General features: G+C 49.4%; 1 protein-coding gene across 6 annotated transcripts; it reads left to right on the plus strand.

Annotated features, from left to right (window-relative positions):
* The first annotated feature begins 1,635 nt into the window (after nucleotides 1-1,635).
* On the plus strand, nucleotides 1,636-10,382 carry CSRP2 (cysteine and glycine rich protein 2). 6 transcript variants are annotated; one of them, XM_074144419.1, is made up of 6 exons: nucleotides 1,636-1,674; nucleotides 5,585-5,703; nucleotides 7,671-7,839; nucleotides 8,862-8,994; nucleotides 9,571-9,664; nucleotides 10,046-10,382. In XM_074144419.1, exons 2-6 carry the CDS (start codon nucleotides 5,592-5,594, stop codon nucleotides 10,120-10,122), a joined length of 585 nt encoding a protein of 194 aa, XP_074000520.1. In that variant the 5' UTR covers nucleotides 1,636-1,674; nucleotides 5,585-5,591; the 3' UTR covers nucleotides 10,123-10,382. The 6 variants fall into 6 exon arrangements, with proteins under 6 accessions (XP_074000520.1, XP_074000523.1, XP_074000521.1 ...); XM_074144422.1 differs by having other exon boundaries at nucleotides 1,647-1,674; nucleotides 5,468-5,703; XM_074144420.1 differs by having other exon boundaries at nucleotides 1,651-1,674; nucleotides 5,410-5,703.
* Nucleotides 10,383-12,576: the final 2,194 nt, after the last annotated feature.

Here is a 12,576-nt window from a genome sequence, read left to right on the forward strand (position 1 = left end):
CTGGTTTGAGCAACACAAGATTAATTTCAGCAATTTTACTTTTCAGTAAGGTAATACTAATGCTTATGCTTGGGGAAACTGCATTTTTAGAAGACTCTAGTGTCTGAATCTGTGAAAATATTTACTTTATAGCCAGCTATGGTGTGCAGGTTTCAAGGTCTCAGTATTTTCAAGCTCACCAAGTGCAGGGACAACGAGTGAGACCTGGGCACTTTACCCAAGGTGGCTAACAGAATTATTTCATACCATGAACGTCACATTCAATGTAAATTGGAAAGCCTGCTGAAGAGTCTTCTCTCTTGATGGCTGCGATCCTGAGAACTTCTTGCCCTGGTGCCGGACCCCTGAGCCCTTCCCTTCCTTCTGAAGCTGTAGTGCTCGCAGCGTCCAACATTTGCTGTCCACTGCAGGGAGTGCACAGCTTCCTGCTGATAGAACTGGCTGAGTATAAACCTCGTATATTTTATATTGGTATGGGAATCAATTTTGGTTATTTAGTATTATTAATGTTACTTATTTAATCTTATTCTATTAAATCCGACTATATTTGAAACCTCAGGTTTCCTTGGTTTTCTCCTGATTCCCCTTCCTGGGTGGGGAGGGGTCATTAGGTGATAGAATAGTTGTCTAAATGACAATATATTGCTGTGGGTTCCTCAAATCGTAAGAGAAAGGAAAAAACCTTGGGGAGTTGTGGCTGCAGCACACTGGAAGCACATTTTAAGAGGAGAGCTAACCTTTCTCATGCCTGACGTGGACATCATTTTTAATCTCGTGGTACAGGCCACTTGGCCCATATACCAGCCGTCAGACAACCCGCAGCCAGCCATTTTCCTGGAGGTTTTGTAAGGAGCTGCCTCCACCCAGCTCGCCGGGCTTTGTCTCCGGTGCGCAGGGAGAAGTTGTTCCTGTGCTGAAACAGAGCAACCTGGCACTCGCACAGGTAATGAGTAACTGATTTGGTGTTTGATTAAGAAAGAGGAGGAGATAACCCTGCATCTCCCTCTAAGCACAAGGAGCTCTGTGCCCAATGCTGCACCCAGCCAGCCGGCGCGTGACGGCCCTGCGGAGCTGGGAGAAGGCAGCTGGAGCAACGGAGCTCTTTTCTGCAGCATGAACTGGCTGCTGTGGACAGGCCTAATTGCTGGGAAAATGATTAAAGTCCTTCTTAATGAGTTCATGCTGGAGCAACGGTGCCGATTCCTCTCCAGGTGCCTGCGGGCTCCCACTTGTCTGGGTGCTGGCTCCCACCCCAGCCCCTTGTCTCACCTCTGGAGAAACCCGTGTCTGAGCTCTACACACCTTCCCTGGTGAAACGCGACCGTGGACCGCGTGTGGGCAGTGGAGAAGTCAAGCATTTAAAGAAAAGTCCTAAAAAATGAGTAAAACCCCAGGGTGGTGGTCCAACCTGAGGCTGCCCTTGGGTGGGATGCCTCCTGTCGCCTTCCTGCCTCTCGGGGTGGTCACGGCAGGGCACCACCCCCGACTCCCCCGCACCTTCACGGGCGGGGGGAGTCCGTGGGGTCTCCCGCCAGCAGGGACGGCCGGGCCCAGGCCCCGCGGGTGGGGACGTGGGCGGCGGGGCCGGGCCCCACGTGGCTCCGCCCCGGCTCTTTAAGGAGCTGCGGGGGCCGCGGCGGGGCTGAGAGGAGCCGAGAGGAGCGGAGACCGGCGGTGAGGGACGGGACGGGACGGGACGGGACGGGACTCCCATCCGTGAGGGCTGCGGAGGAGGGAGGCAGCAGCGGTGCGGCGGGAGGAAGCCGGGGGGGGGGGGGGGGTAGCCGGGGGGGGGGGGGGGGTAGCCGGGGGCCACCCCCGTCCCTCTCTGCAGGGACCCCTCGGCCGGAGCGAAGGCAGCCGGGCTGGGCGAGCGGCGAAGCTTGCGGGCGAGGAGGGGCGGGGGGAGCTGGGGGTCTGCCCGGTGCCGGTGGGCTCGCTGCGGGGAAGGGAGCTGCTGCGGAGCCCTGGGCTTCCCCCCGGCGGGTGGCTGAAAAAGCGATCCGGGATAACTGGATAGCCCGAAATTCCTCGTTGTCTGTCTCGGGGCTGGTTTAGGTTTCTTTTCTTTAAACCCTCTGTTAACAAGCGGGTTGGAAAGGGCTTTGCAGTTGGCGTGGCTTGTCACCACCGGCGTTCGGGGAACGCTAGCCAAATAACGTGCTCCCTTCTCGACTGGGTGCAAGCTTAGCAGAAGTCAGGATTTTCTTATTAGAGGGAAGCAGCAATCAAAAGAACCTGCAATCAAAAGTCAAAATTGTTAGTACTGGTAGTGAGATCATCTGGATGTTTAATTGCTGCTCTTGAGCTCCCCAAGGGCCTGCCTGAACTAGCCAAAAAGTCATCAACGAGCAGGGAGGGTTTAACAAGGGACTGAAAGTCTGAACCTGCCACCTCTGGAGCTCCCAAAGGAGACCCGGGCAGCATGAAGCTTCAGGGTGGCACTGAGAGAGTGGCTCATGGGCGGGAGTACGGGCTTGTACACTGTCCTGCGTGCAGGGCTTCTTCCAGTCACTGTCCCTTTTCCCCTTAGGTGCCTCCTGGGCACCGCTGCCTCAGGGTAGCCCTTGCTGTTAGGTAATTGAAGAATTATTGCCATTCTTCCCACGCGAGCTGTCATGGGAACATTATGAGGAGGATAAATGGAAACATCTTCTGTGGAAGAGACCAAGGTCACCTTGAAGTACTGACTTCAATTCCTTTTTGCTTTTCATTTATTGAACTTCCAGAGCCCTTATCAGAAGATTTGAGTCAGCTCATGGTTGCCAGATCATCTAATACTTCCTCTCCCTTGGGAAGAAGGGGTGGAGCTGCACCCCATGTTGCCCAATATTACATGGGAAATCTGGGGCAAAGCTGGAAACCTGATCTAGGTCCGCAGCTCTAGTGTGCAGGGAAACTGAATAATTGCTAACAAAGTGCTGAAAATAATTTAGACTCACGTGAATGCACAAAAGAACACGAGTGTGGGGATGGTGAGAGGAAAAGACAGAAGCAGTTCATGTACAAAATACCGTTTACGTTTTGGAAAGCATACAAAGTGGAAAGGAATCTCTTCTCCTTTTTTTCCTTTTTTTTTTTTTTTTTTTTTCCAGTCTGTGCATTCCTTTTCTGAAGCTTTGTGCAGCCTATATTCCCTTTAACTAAGGACACTCTTTGCTGTGATTGATGTCAGCTGCTGTGCGGTAGCAGAGCCAAACACTTGAATAAAAGAAATGGAATCTTAATTTTTAGACTGTACAGTTGTGCCAAGAATGACAAAGGCAAAGTGGGAAATGTCATAAAACTAATTTTATGAGCTTGGTCAGGGTATTAGTGCTAAACCGTGGAGCAGTAGTGGTGCTAATCCCATGGAAGTATTAAACAAAGGGATATCACAGTAATTAGTGTCAGTGTGCAAATGGCACTGCTCAGCTACTGCGATGAAGTTTCCTAAGCCTTTGCTTAGGAATGTACCTAAGATGTCCCAATTTAGGTTAATAAACTAATCTTATTTTCCCACATGCCATGAATGGCCGTCTGCTTGTCTCGGACAAAGGTCTTGGAGCAGCTACTTGGCAGCGTGTCTTGCTTGGGAACGGTGCAACCTTCCCTGCATCCCTAAAACTGCCGAACTAGGGCTCCGGCTGTTTGGGCAGGAGGCTTGTTTTAGCAGTACTAACAAGACGGGTCGCTTAATTCTGGCTTAGCCAAAAGCACTGCTCGGAGGTGGGATTTGTGAGTCTGCTTTACCTTGCCTGGGGGCGCGAACTGGGCACCCATGAGACCCCTCGCTCCACACCGAGGTCTCTCCCACACATCGGTGGGAGCCCCTTAGAGGAAGGGGATCTTGAAGTGAAGTACTCCTCCTCCCTGTGTCACAGCAGTGCTTCCAGTTCCTCTCTGTTGGCCAGGGGGACAACTGGAGGTTGGTAGTCCTCTGTTTCCGTCTCAGACGGATGAGAAGCGAAGCTGGCTGAAGGCAGCAGGTTGTGGGCATTGTGTGGGGATGCTGTTGCGTGTCTCTTCTCCCTGTTTGGCTGATGTAGGAGAGCTTCTAAGGGTAACTGGAGGCGAGTTGTGCTCTGAGAAGTCAGAAGCTCCTGAAAAATTCCTTCCTTCCTCCCCTCCCTTATAGGTGACCCGTACCGCATTGCTGCTGTGGGGAGCCTGCTCGGGGGGAACGGTGCTACTGGTGGCATAGGGTGGCGGGAGGTGCTCTCTGGGCTTCCAGTGGGCAAACCCATGGTCCTCACCCAGAAACCCTGTCTGAAATAAAGGTTGGTAAGGAGCAGGGAGGATGGTGAGGCCTGAGCGGCACCACTGAGTTAGACTCACAGAATTGATAACCCTCGCTATGTTGGGCTCTGTGTTTAGAAGAGGTGGTCCTGTGGTGGTGAGAAAACCAGCATTAAGCAACGGTCGTGGGTCAAGGACAGTTTGGCAGTGACTGGGAGATGAGCCTTCAGCAAACACCATTATGTTGGCTCTTGGTGATGACAGAAGGAAGAAAGCCCCATACAAGCAGAAGGTGGTGGGCAGTCCTCTGCTTTGGTGCTTTAACCCAGGATGGTTAATGGGAGGCACAGGAGGAGCTCCCAGTCGAGCTGGGCGGGAACTGGTGGTGGTAGTGGCATGAGGGCAGGGCAGCTGGGGAGGGAACAGCTCAGGTTGAGAAGGGGCAGTTGCTGCTTCTGGCTTAACATAGGAGACTATTCTCAAGGCTGTAGTTAGACATGATTGGTGATGGTACCTGTCCCTCCCTGCTGGTCTTCTGAGTGTCCATTGCAAGTAGTGCATGAGAGAGAGTTTTACTTTATTTTAAAGCAGCTGTGGCTCCTTGAGCAGTTGGGTTTTGTTCATATAGGTGTCTGGTAAAGGTATGGTTCATGTAATAGCATTGCAGTCCCCAGGAAATAATCCCCATCAAACTTCTTTGAAGTGTAGGCATGATCTCAAGGAGTTCAAAATGTCCCTACAGCCCTAATAAGTGGTTCTCCACGGAGGTGAACTTTGGTTTGTACTGCATCCCAAATGATAGGCCCTGCAGTAAAACAAAATGCCATTGTTGGCACAATTGGTTTGCTTCCATCAGACAAGAGGCCCAGCATTAATGAAGCATAGAAATTGAAATTATATCCATCTGGGGGGGCATTCGCTCAAGGTACAGTAAAGCCCTTGTGCATGAAACTGTAATTTGTGCATGTCCAATTTATGTAACTTTCAAAACCCCGGGCAGGGCCAGGAGGACACATCTCCTGAAGACTGTGTCTCTGTTTTTCTTGCTGTTCGGCAGCAGCGGCCTCTGTTCCCCGTCCCAGTCCATCTGCTTTTACAAATAGCCGTGGAGAGCCCGCCTAAGCCTCTAAGTCTGGTCTGGGACCTGAAGGTCTGAGTAGTTGATCTGATCACAAAAAACTTCTCACACAGTGGAAGGTCGTGTTTTTAAACAGTTGGCGAAATCGCGGGCTTGTGCTCCGATACACAGACTTCACAGACCTGGTTTAAAGGAGCCTGTGACCCCAACCCTCCTGGAGCCGGGGCGGTGGAGGACACCGTGGTTAACAAACCTCTGCCCTTCTCTCCCACCTGGCTGGGCCTGCAGAGCCACCATGCCAAACTGGGGAGGAGGCAACAAATGCGGGGCCTGCGGCCGCACCGTCTACCATGCCGAGGAGGTGCAGTGTGACGGGAGGAGCTTCCACCGGTGCTGCTTCCTCTGCAGTAAGTATTCCCCTCCCACTCCCCTGCAAAACCTCTCCTGGTGGAGCTGGGGGGTCACAACAGCATGGTGCTGGTCCACAGGAGATGTCCCAGGCTCAGCTGGGGCGCACAGGGCCAGAGATGGCTTTGTCCATCATCTGCTGGGCTTGACTTCTCTGTGTGCTTCCTGTGCCTGAAGGTGCCCAAGGGAGAGCTTGTCTCCTGGAGAGATGTTGTCCTACCTGTCCAGCGTGAGACGAGTGGGATGCACCTCCCACAGCAGAGCACATCATGCTTTTCTCTTCCATTTGCTCCCCCCCCCCCCCACTTCTCCTCAGGAGTCTAAGGGATCTTTAGGATGGGAACCTAGCTTAAGTGTGGCTCATGCAGAGGAGAAAGCCCCGTGGCAAAGCCCTGTTTGCACTGATCTGAGCTCAGCCGGACTTCTCCTGGTGGTCCTGGGGTTGGCAGCAGCTGAAGGAACAGCCATCAAACCCCTGCCCTGAAGTCCCATGTGGTCTGGGACACCAGCGTGCCTGTAGCAGGGCTGAGTTGTTGATGCTTTAGCACAGCCAAAAGCCTAGACTTTGTTGGCACAGGGGCCTGTGGTTTATTTCGGATGAAAGGAGTCCAAAGCATTATTTTCCAGTCCAACCAACAAGCCCAGCGAGGCATTGAAAATCGCTTTCTCTGCTGAAAAGGCCTCTGCTTAGATGAAGGGAACAAAGGGTCACTGTGAATCGGAGGCTCCTACTTTGCAGACAAACAGCCTGTCTGTCTGAATTGGAGAATTTTACCCTATTACAAAACATGAGGTATCGGTTTTGTCCCACTTGCCGGTGTTTCATACCTACGGGCAGAGCTTTAGCCCTCTTCATCTAAGCCACAGTTCTGACTGGCCCCTCTCAAACCAGTTTGCTGAGTCTGCAGCATCACATCAGTGCACCATGCTGGCATGTGAGCCTCGGCGCACCTACGCTCCTTTCACTTAGCTCTACAGCAGTCACACACACACACACACACACACACAAAAAAAGATTAGATATCTTGGCTGCCTCATTTTCAGCCTTTTATGGGAGTTTCTATTAAAAGAAACATGGAACTTACAGTCAAACAATGGCTCTAGTGTGTCTGAGTATTTGCTTTTCCTTAGTGCATAGTTCTGTTGGGGTTAAAGTCTGTAGACTTAACAAACAAGCATTAGTTGATTTACTTATTGGATATCTGTGTCTTATAAAAAGAACCTTGGAGCTAATGAATGCCATAAGTAAAGGTCACCCTGTATTTTGAAGACCTTGAAATTCTTCTCAAACAGAAAATTCATAAAGCTTTTTTATTTTTTTCCCCTCCCCAATTTGTTTATCACGGGCATAATGCTGTTGCAGATGGAAAGAACACGCCAGTTGGGATACAAAAGAAGGTTTAAGAAGGAAATAGTTCTGCCTTCTACTGTAACCTTGAGCAGAGTGCCTGCATTGTGCTGAAGGACAATGTAGGAATGCCAGAAAAGCACAGCCCCTCCGGTGACAGCTGTGACTCTGCCCCAAACCACTGCCGACGTGGGGGAAAACCTTTGGATTTGTTTTTCCCTGCCCCACCCTGGCCAAAAGGGCAGGAGAGGGGCTCTTCTGCACCGACGGACTTCTGCTTCGTGCTGTATGGCATCTGTCAAGGGAAACTGCTGACTCCGCTAGCTGGGTTTCTGAGCAGCCTCATTCATCAAACCACAGCAAGTTTCCCGGCTTCAAATGTCACGGTCATGAAGAGGTGGGAGGGAATGGAGCCCTTCATAGGGCTAAGCATAATTCACTAATTCAAATAGCAACCTGCCCCCTCTAATCTCTGGCAGTTCCACAGCCTATTAGGCTAAGAATCATGGACAAGGAAACCCATAACATCACTTCTCACTTGATTTTTGGCTTACTACATGTGCTGATGGAAATGGTCCCTTAAGGCAATTTAACTTTTTTTTTCTTTTTCCCCTCCAGTGGTCTGCCGGAAAAACTTGGACAGCACAACTGTAGCCATTCACGACGCTGAAGTTTACTGCAAATCTTGCTACGGCAAAAAGTACGGCCCGAAAGGCTACGGGTATGGCCAGGGGGCTGGCACGCTGAACATGGACAGGGGAGAGAGACTCGGCATCAAGCCTGAGAGGTGAGAGACCCTTGTCCTTGTCTGACCATCCATTACCATTTTCAGAGGAGTCCTTCAGGCTGGATTTTGTTTAATTCGTGTTGTCTGGAACAGAAATGCTGCAAAATACCCCAGTATAACCAAATGGAGAGCATTTAGCCTGCAGTTCAAAGCTCCAGCTGGTGACTACGTTGAGTGGGCACCGTATGGGCAGGAGCTAATGTAATGTAAAGATCCACTAACCCTACGCATGAGCCATAGGGGACCGGATCACAGAGCTGCTGGTGGCCCTGCGTGAGCCCACAGAGGTGACCGTGGGTCTCAAGCCGGTCTCCTAAATAAGCTGCAAGTGCAAATGTTCAACAGGTTCTGGCAGGGATGGATTTGGAGAGCGGAGAATCTGGGGCTACAAGTCGAATGAAACTTTAACTGGCAAATGAAGAACCATTTGTGCTTAATTATAGCCCAAACCAAAAGTCCTATTAAATAGTAAACATTCCTAGTCTGATGAAGTTCTTGCTGTAAAGCAAAGCATGTGGAAAGAAGCTGAGGTATGCCTCACAACTTGCTTCACGCAGGTTCCCAAATTATTGCTTGTCGTTTACGTGATGTATGCTCTCCAGCCGGGGCATAGCCAGAACTGATCAATAGCTCAATCCATGAGGTTCAGTGATCAGTTCAGGTTCCAGATTACAATCAGTGGACAGGAATTTGAAAGAATTATTTGTAGCTTTACTATCTGATAAAACCATGTCCTGGTACAGAATTCAGGACTTCTCTAGAAGTGAAAAGGTGAAGGCTTCTCGGAACACTAGCTTTTACAGTAGCTTCTTATTATCCATTGAAGCATGGCCTTTCTCTTCTCGTAGGTTTTTTTCCTATCAAGTGTAACCAGATAGCCTTGCTCGTAACTTACCTCTCTGGTTTTGAAAAAGTACTTTATTCTGTGCTGTGTGTTGGATGCTGCTCTGTTCATGTGGTTAAGGAGAGCAAGAGGCCATTTAGTAAAAGAGTAAAGACAACAAATGTCCCGTTTCTTCCAGCACGCCCTCTCCCCACCGACCCACCACGAATCCCAACACTTCAAAGTTCGCTCAGAAGTTCGGTGGGGCAGAGAAGTGCTCCAGGTGTGGTGATTCTGTTTATGCGGCAGAGAAAGTAATAGGAGCTGGAAAGGTAAGGAACTGCACGGCATTTTGTACCTGCTACATGGACTTTAAAGTGAGTCGGGGATGTTATGTGGGTGCCAGGAGGGAACGAACTGCAGGGCAGAGCTACCTTAAAATTGCATTTCCCTGCCAGCCGCCTGCCTCACTACAGAGAGCCAAGTTCTGCTCTGAATTGATTAGAGCAAGCCCAAAAATTTCAAAATGCTGCCCTGAGCAGGAAGGCGGGTGGAATCTGCCTTCCCTGGAGGTGTTCAAGGCCAGGCTGAATGGGGCTTTGAGCAACCTGGTCCAGTGGGAGGTGTCCCTGCCCATGGCAGTGGGGTTGGAACTAGAGGGTCTTTTAAGGTCCCTTCCAACCCCAACCATTCTATGATTCTATGAATCCAGGGCTTTGGGCCACTCGCAGAAATGCAGACACTTTCGTCTGCTACTGGTGCAGTTGAACTGGATTCTGTTGCACCAGTCATCCACAAACAATATTGATGCAGGCATCTCCAGGTAGTGCATATTTTTACTGACTCAGGCATTCTGTGTATTTAAACCATCTCTTTTTTTTTCCCTTTTTTTTTTTTTTTTTCCCTAGCCATGGCACAAAAACTGCTTCCGATGTGCCAAGTGTGGAAAAAGCCTAGAATCTACAACCCTAACTGAAAAAGAGGGAGAAATCTATTGTAAAGGTGAGGGAAGAAACAAAGGTAATTTGTTTGTGGTTTAAGGTAACGCGTTAGAAGGGCAGGTGCTGAATTTATTCCTGGTGTAAGAAACTTTCAGGCTTCTGTCAAGATGGAAATGTTCTTCAAGTCATAGCAATAGAGCTGAGGAATGAAATAAATATTAGTGAAGCTGCTGATGTAGCTTACATCTCCATTAGGCAGAACTGAGTTCAGTCCTGGCAGTTACGCAGCTTATCAATAGGGTTTTAGGTGTTGCTTCCGATGAGGATGTTCTGGTGATTAATGGGATGCGGCGGAGGGGCTCAGCCTAGACAGTGCTGTTCTTAATTAACGAGCCTTAGCCACTGGAAGCCTCAGCCACTACCCCGTTTGTCTCTCTCGCAGGTTGTTATGCCAAGAACTTTGGCCCCAAGGGATTTGGGTACGGCCAGGGAGCAGGCGCCCTCGTCCATGCCCAGTGAGGGGGCACGGCTCTAAACCCCATACGGCTCTGCTGAGATCCTGCTACAAGAGAGTTTCCAAAATGTTACTAACTACTGTGAAACAGATACTAGTTACTGTAGTGCTTGGGCCATACACTCAGCAGATGGTTTTGTTTTGTTGTTGTTTTTTTTTTTAGAAAAAAAAAAAGCACTGCTTTTTTCCTTGCTTTGTGTATCACACTGTAACACTTTTAATACCGAGTATCAATTCAATAAAGCTTTGCTTGTTGATATATCCTAAAGCCAAGTGTTACACTCTTTCTCAGCAATAAAAAGATAAATACTTCAGGTACTGAAGGGGTACTTTGGGTGTGCAGGGCTGGAGATACAATGATAGGCTTGGTGCAGACCTTCTCTGAAAGCTCACTGTGACTGAAAGCTGGACCTTATTAATGCTTACAAGTATCTAAAGGGTGGGTTGAAGGAGGATGGAGCCGGACTATTTTCACTGGTTCCCAGTGACAGGACGAGGGGCAAGAGGCACAAGCTGGAACATAGGAAGTTCCACTCAAATATGAGGAAGAACTTCTTTACGGTGAGGGTGACAGAGCACGAAGCCCAGGGAGGTCGTGGAGTCCCCTTCTCTGGAGATCTTCAAGACCCACCTGGATGCCGTCCTGAGTAATGTGCTCTGGGCAATCCTGCTTTAGCAGGGGAGTTGGACTAGATGATCTCTAGAGGTCCCTTCCAACTCTGACAAGTCCGTGATAGATAGCACTGGATGTGGCGTTCAGAGGTGAATGACAGTCCTCCAGTATCACACCATTCTGTGCACGTGCAAGGCAACTAACTGCTCACTGCACACTAGTAGTAAATCTTAATTGACCACTCTGTGCAGCTACACAGCTCGGAAAGTGATAGACTGTAAGTAGCTGTGTGCCTAAAGGGCTCTTTGTTTCTGCCATAGAGCCTCTAGTGAATGGAAATCAAAATCTTTTCACTGTAATATTTTGGTATTGAGGTGTTCCAATGCACAGGACTTGTTGTGCAGAAGGCATGCTCTACCAAGACAGCTGCAGATTAATACTCTCCCTACTCAGCAGTTGACGGAGTGCTGGACTACAACATCAAACTCAGGATTAAGAGAAGTTTCTGACACCTTTTCTCAGTAGTGTTACGCCCCTCAGTTCCCAGAAGACGGTGGCAGGGTTTCAGCCCCTTGAGGACAGTGCCTGACAAGGTAGCTGGAGTGCAACAACAGAGCAGAATAAAATTCTACCTTTAAACACTCTGGTAGATAACGAGACTTGAACTCAAGTAATAGCGATTAAACACATCCAATGCAGTGTTGGTCTATTCCATGTGAACACACCAGTTGGGTGAAAGCCGTAACAGTCAGGATCCTTGCCTCTGCTAATGTGACTTAATTAACAGTGGTTCCTAAAGGTCTTTGACTAGGAGACAATTACTTTTGTCTTAGCCAGCTCTTGAGTGGAAACCTTTACAGAAGAGCTTGGCTTCTTTTGGCGGCTGCAGCCCGCGAGGCCTGAGCTGAGAGCACCTGCAATAATCACACTTCTTGAGAAGCAAATGGGAGCCACCGCTCCGCAACAGCAGACCCAGGACCAGCCCACCATAAAGGCCTCAGGTGAGAATGAGGTACGTAAGCCTAAAACTGTGATGCAAAAAATCATCCAGTTTGAGGCAAGCTGCCGTTTTTATGGAAGCAACTAGTATTCAGTAGGAAAAGCTTAGCAACTTATTTGTTTGTTTATTTTTAAATCTAGTCCCAGGTTTTTTGAGCACCTGGAAGCAGACCTTCACCGGTGTGCTCAGACTCCTCTACCAAGCTCCTTTTGCAAAGCTTATGGCTTGCTCTTGCCTACAGTTAAGGAGGAGGCACATGAGATCTGGGCATCAACACCTCTTGAAAGCAGAAATTGTGCCTCAGGGGAGCATGCCTGAGCTCCAGCAGGCAACGGGCACTTGTAGGAGTTTCTTTCCATCCCTTCCAGTGGAGGCCATGCTGTTGGACAGCAAGGGCTTCACTAGAGGCCAACCACATCTGTGGGGAGGCACAAGCTCTATCCTGGTGGCTCCAACCCACATGTTCTGGGGTGGAGGGAGGAGGTTCAGTTTTGACTCCCATCATGCCCAACAGAAGTTAGTTAAAGAAAAGATGAGATTTGAAACTGGTTTGGGAAGCAGGCTGATACCTTGGGGGTGGGAACCTTCATGGAGTAATTTATGGAGACACTTTCAAGACAAGACTGGGAATGCTACAGTAAAATAGTAATCAAGTGTGTCAGCACAATCTAGGGCAGAGTTTCAAGCAACATCTATGACTGCAGTCTGAGGTAGTGAAGCAGCGCAAGCCAAAAGCCTAATTAGAAAAATACGTACTAGTCAAAATAATACACAAAGAGCATTTTGTACGGGTTACAAAGGAATGATGTGGATCTGAGGAAGAACAGACAGCCAGCTCAAAACGTG

Source organism: Numenius arquata, chromosome 2, assembly GCF_964106895.1.
Source record: "Numenius arquata chromosome 2, bNumArq3.hap1.1, whole genome shotgun sequence".
Lineage (NCBI taxonomy): Eukaryota > Metazoa > Chordata > Aves > Charadriiformes > Scolopacidae > Numenius > Numenius arquata.

Coding starts and splice junctions, on each gene's coding strand:
- CSRP2 (XM_074144419.1), top strand. CDS start 5,592: ATGCCAAACTGGGGAGGAGGCAACAAATGCGGGGCCTGCGGCCGCACC. Junction 8,995..9,570: donor AAGTAATAGGAGCTGGAAAG/GTAAGGAACTGC, acceptor TTTTTTCCCTAG/CCATGGCACAAAAACTGCTT. Junction 9,665..10,045: donor GGGAGAAATCTATTGTAAAG/GTGAGGGAAGAA, acceptor TCTCTCTCGCAG/GTTGTTATGCCAAGAACTTT.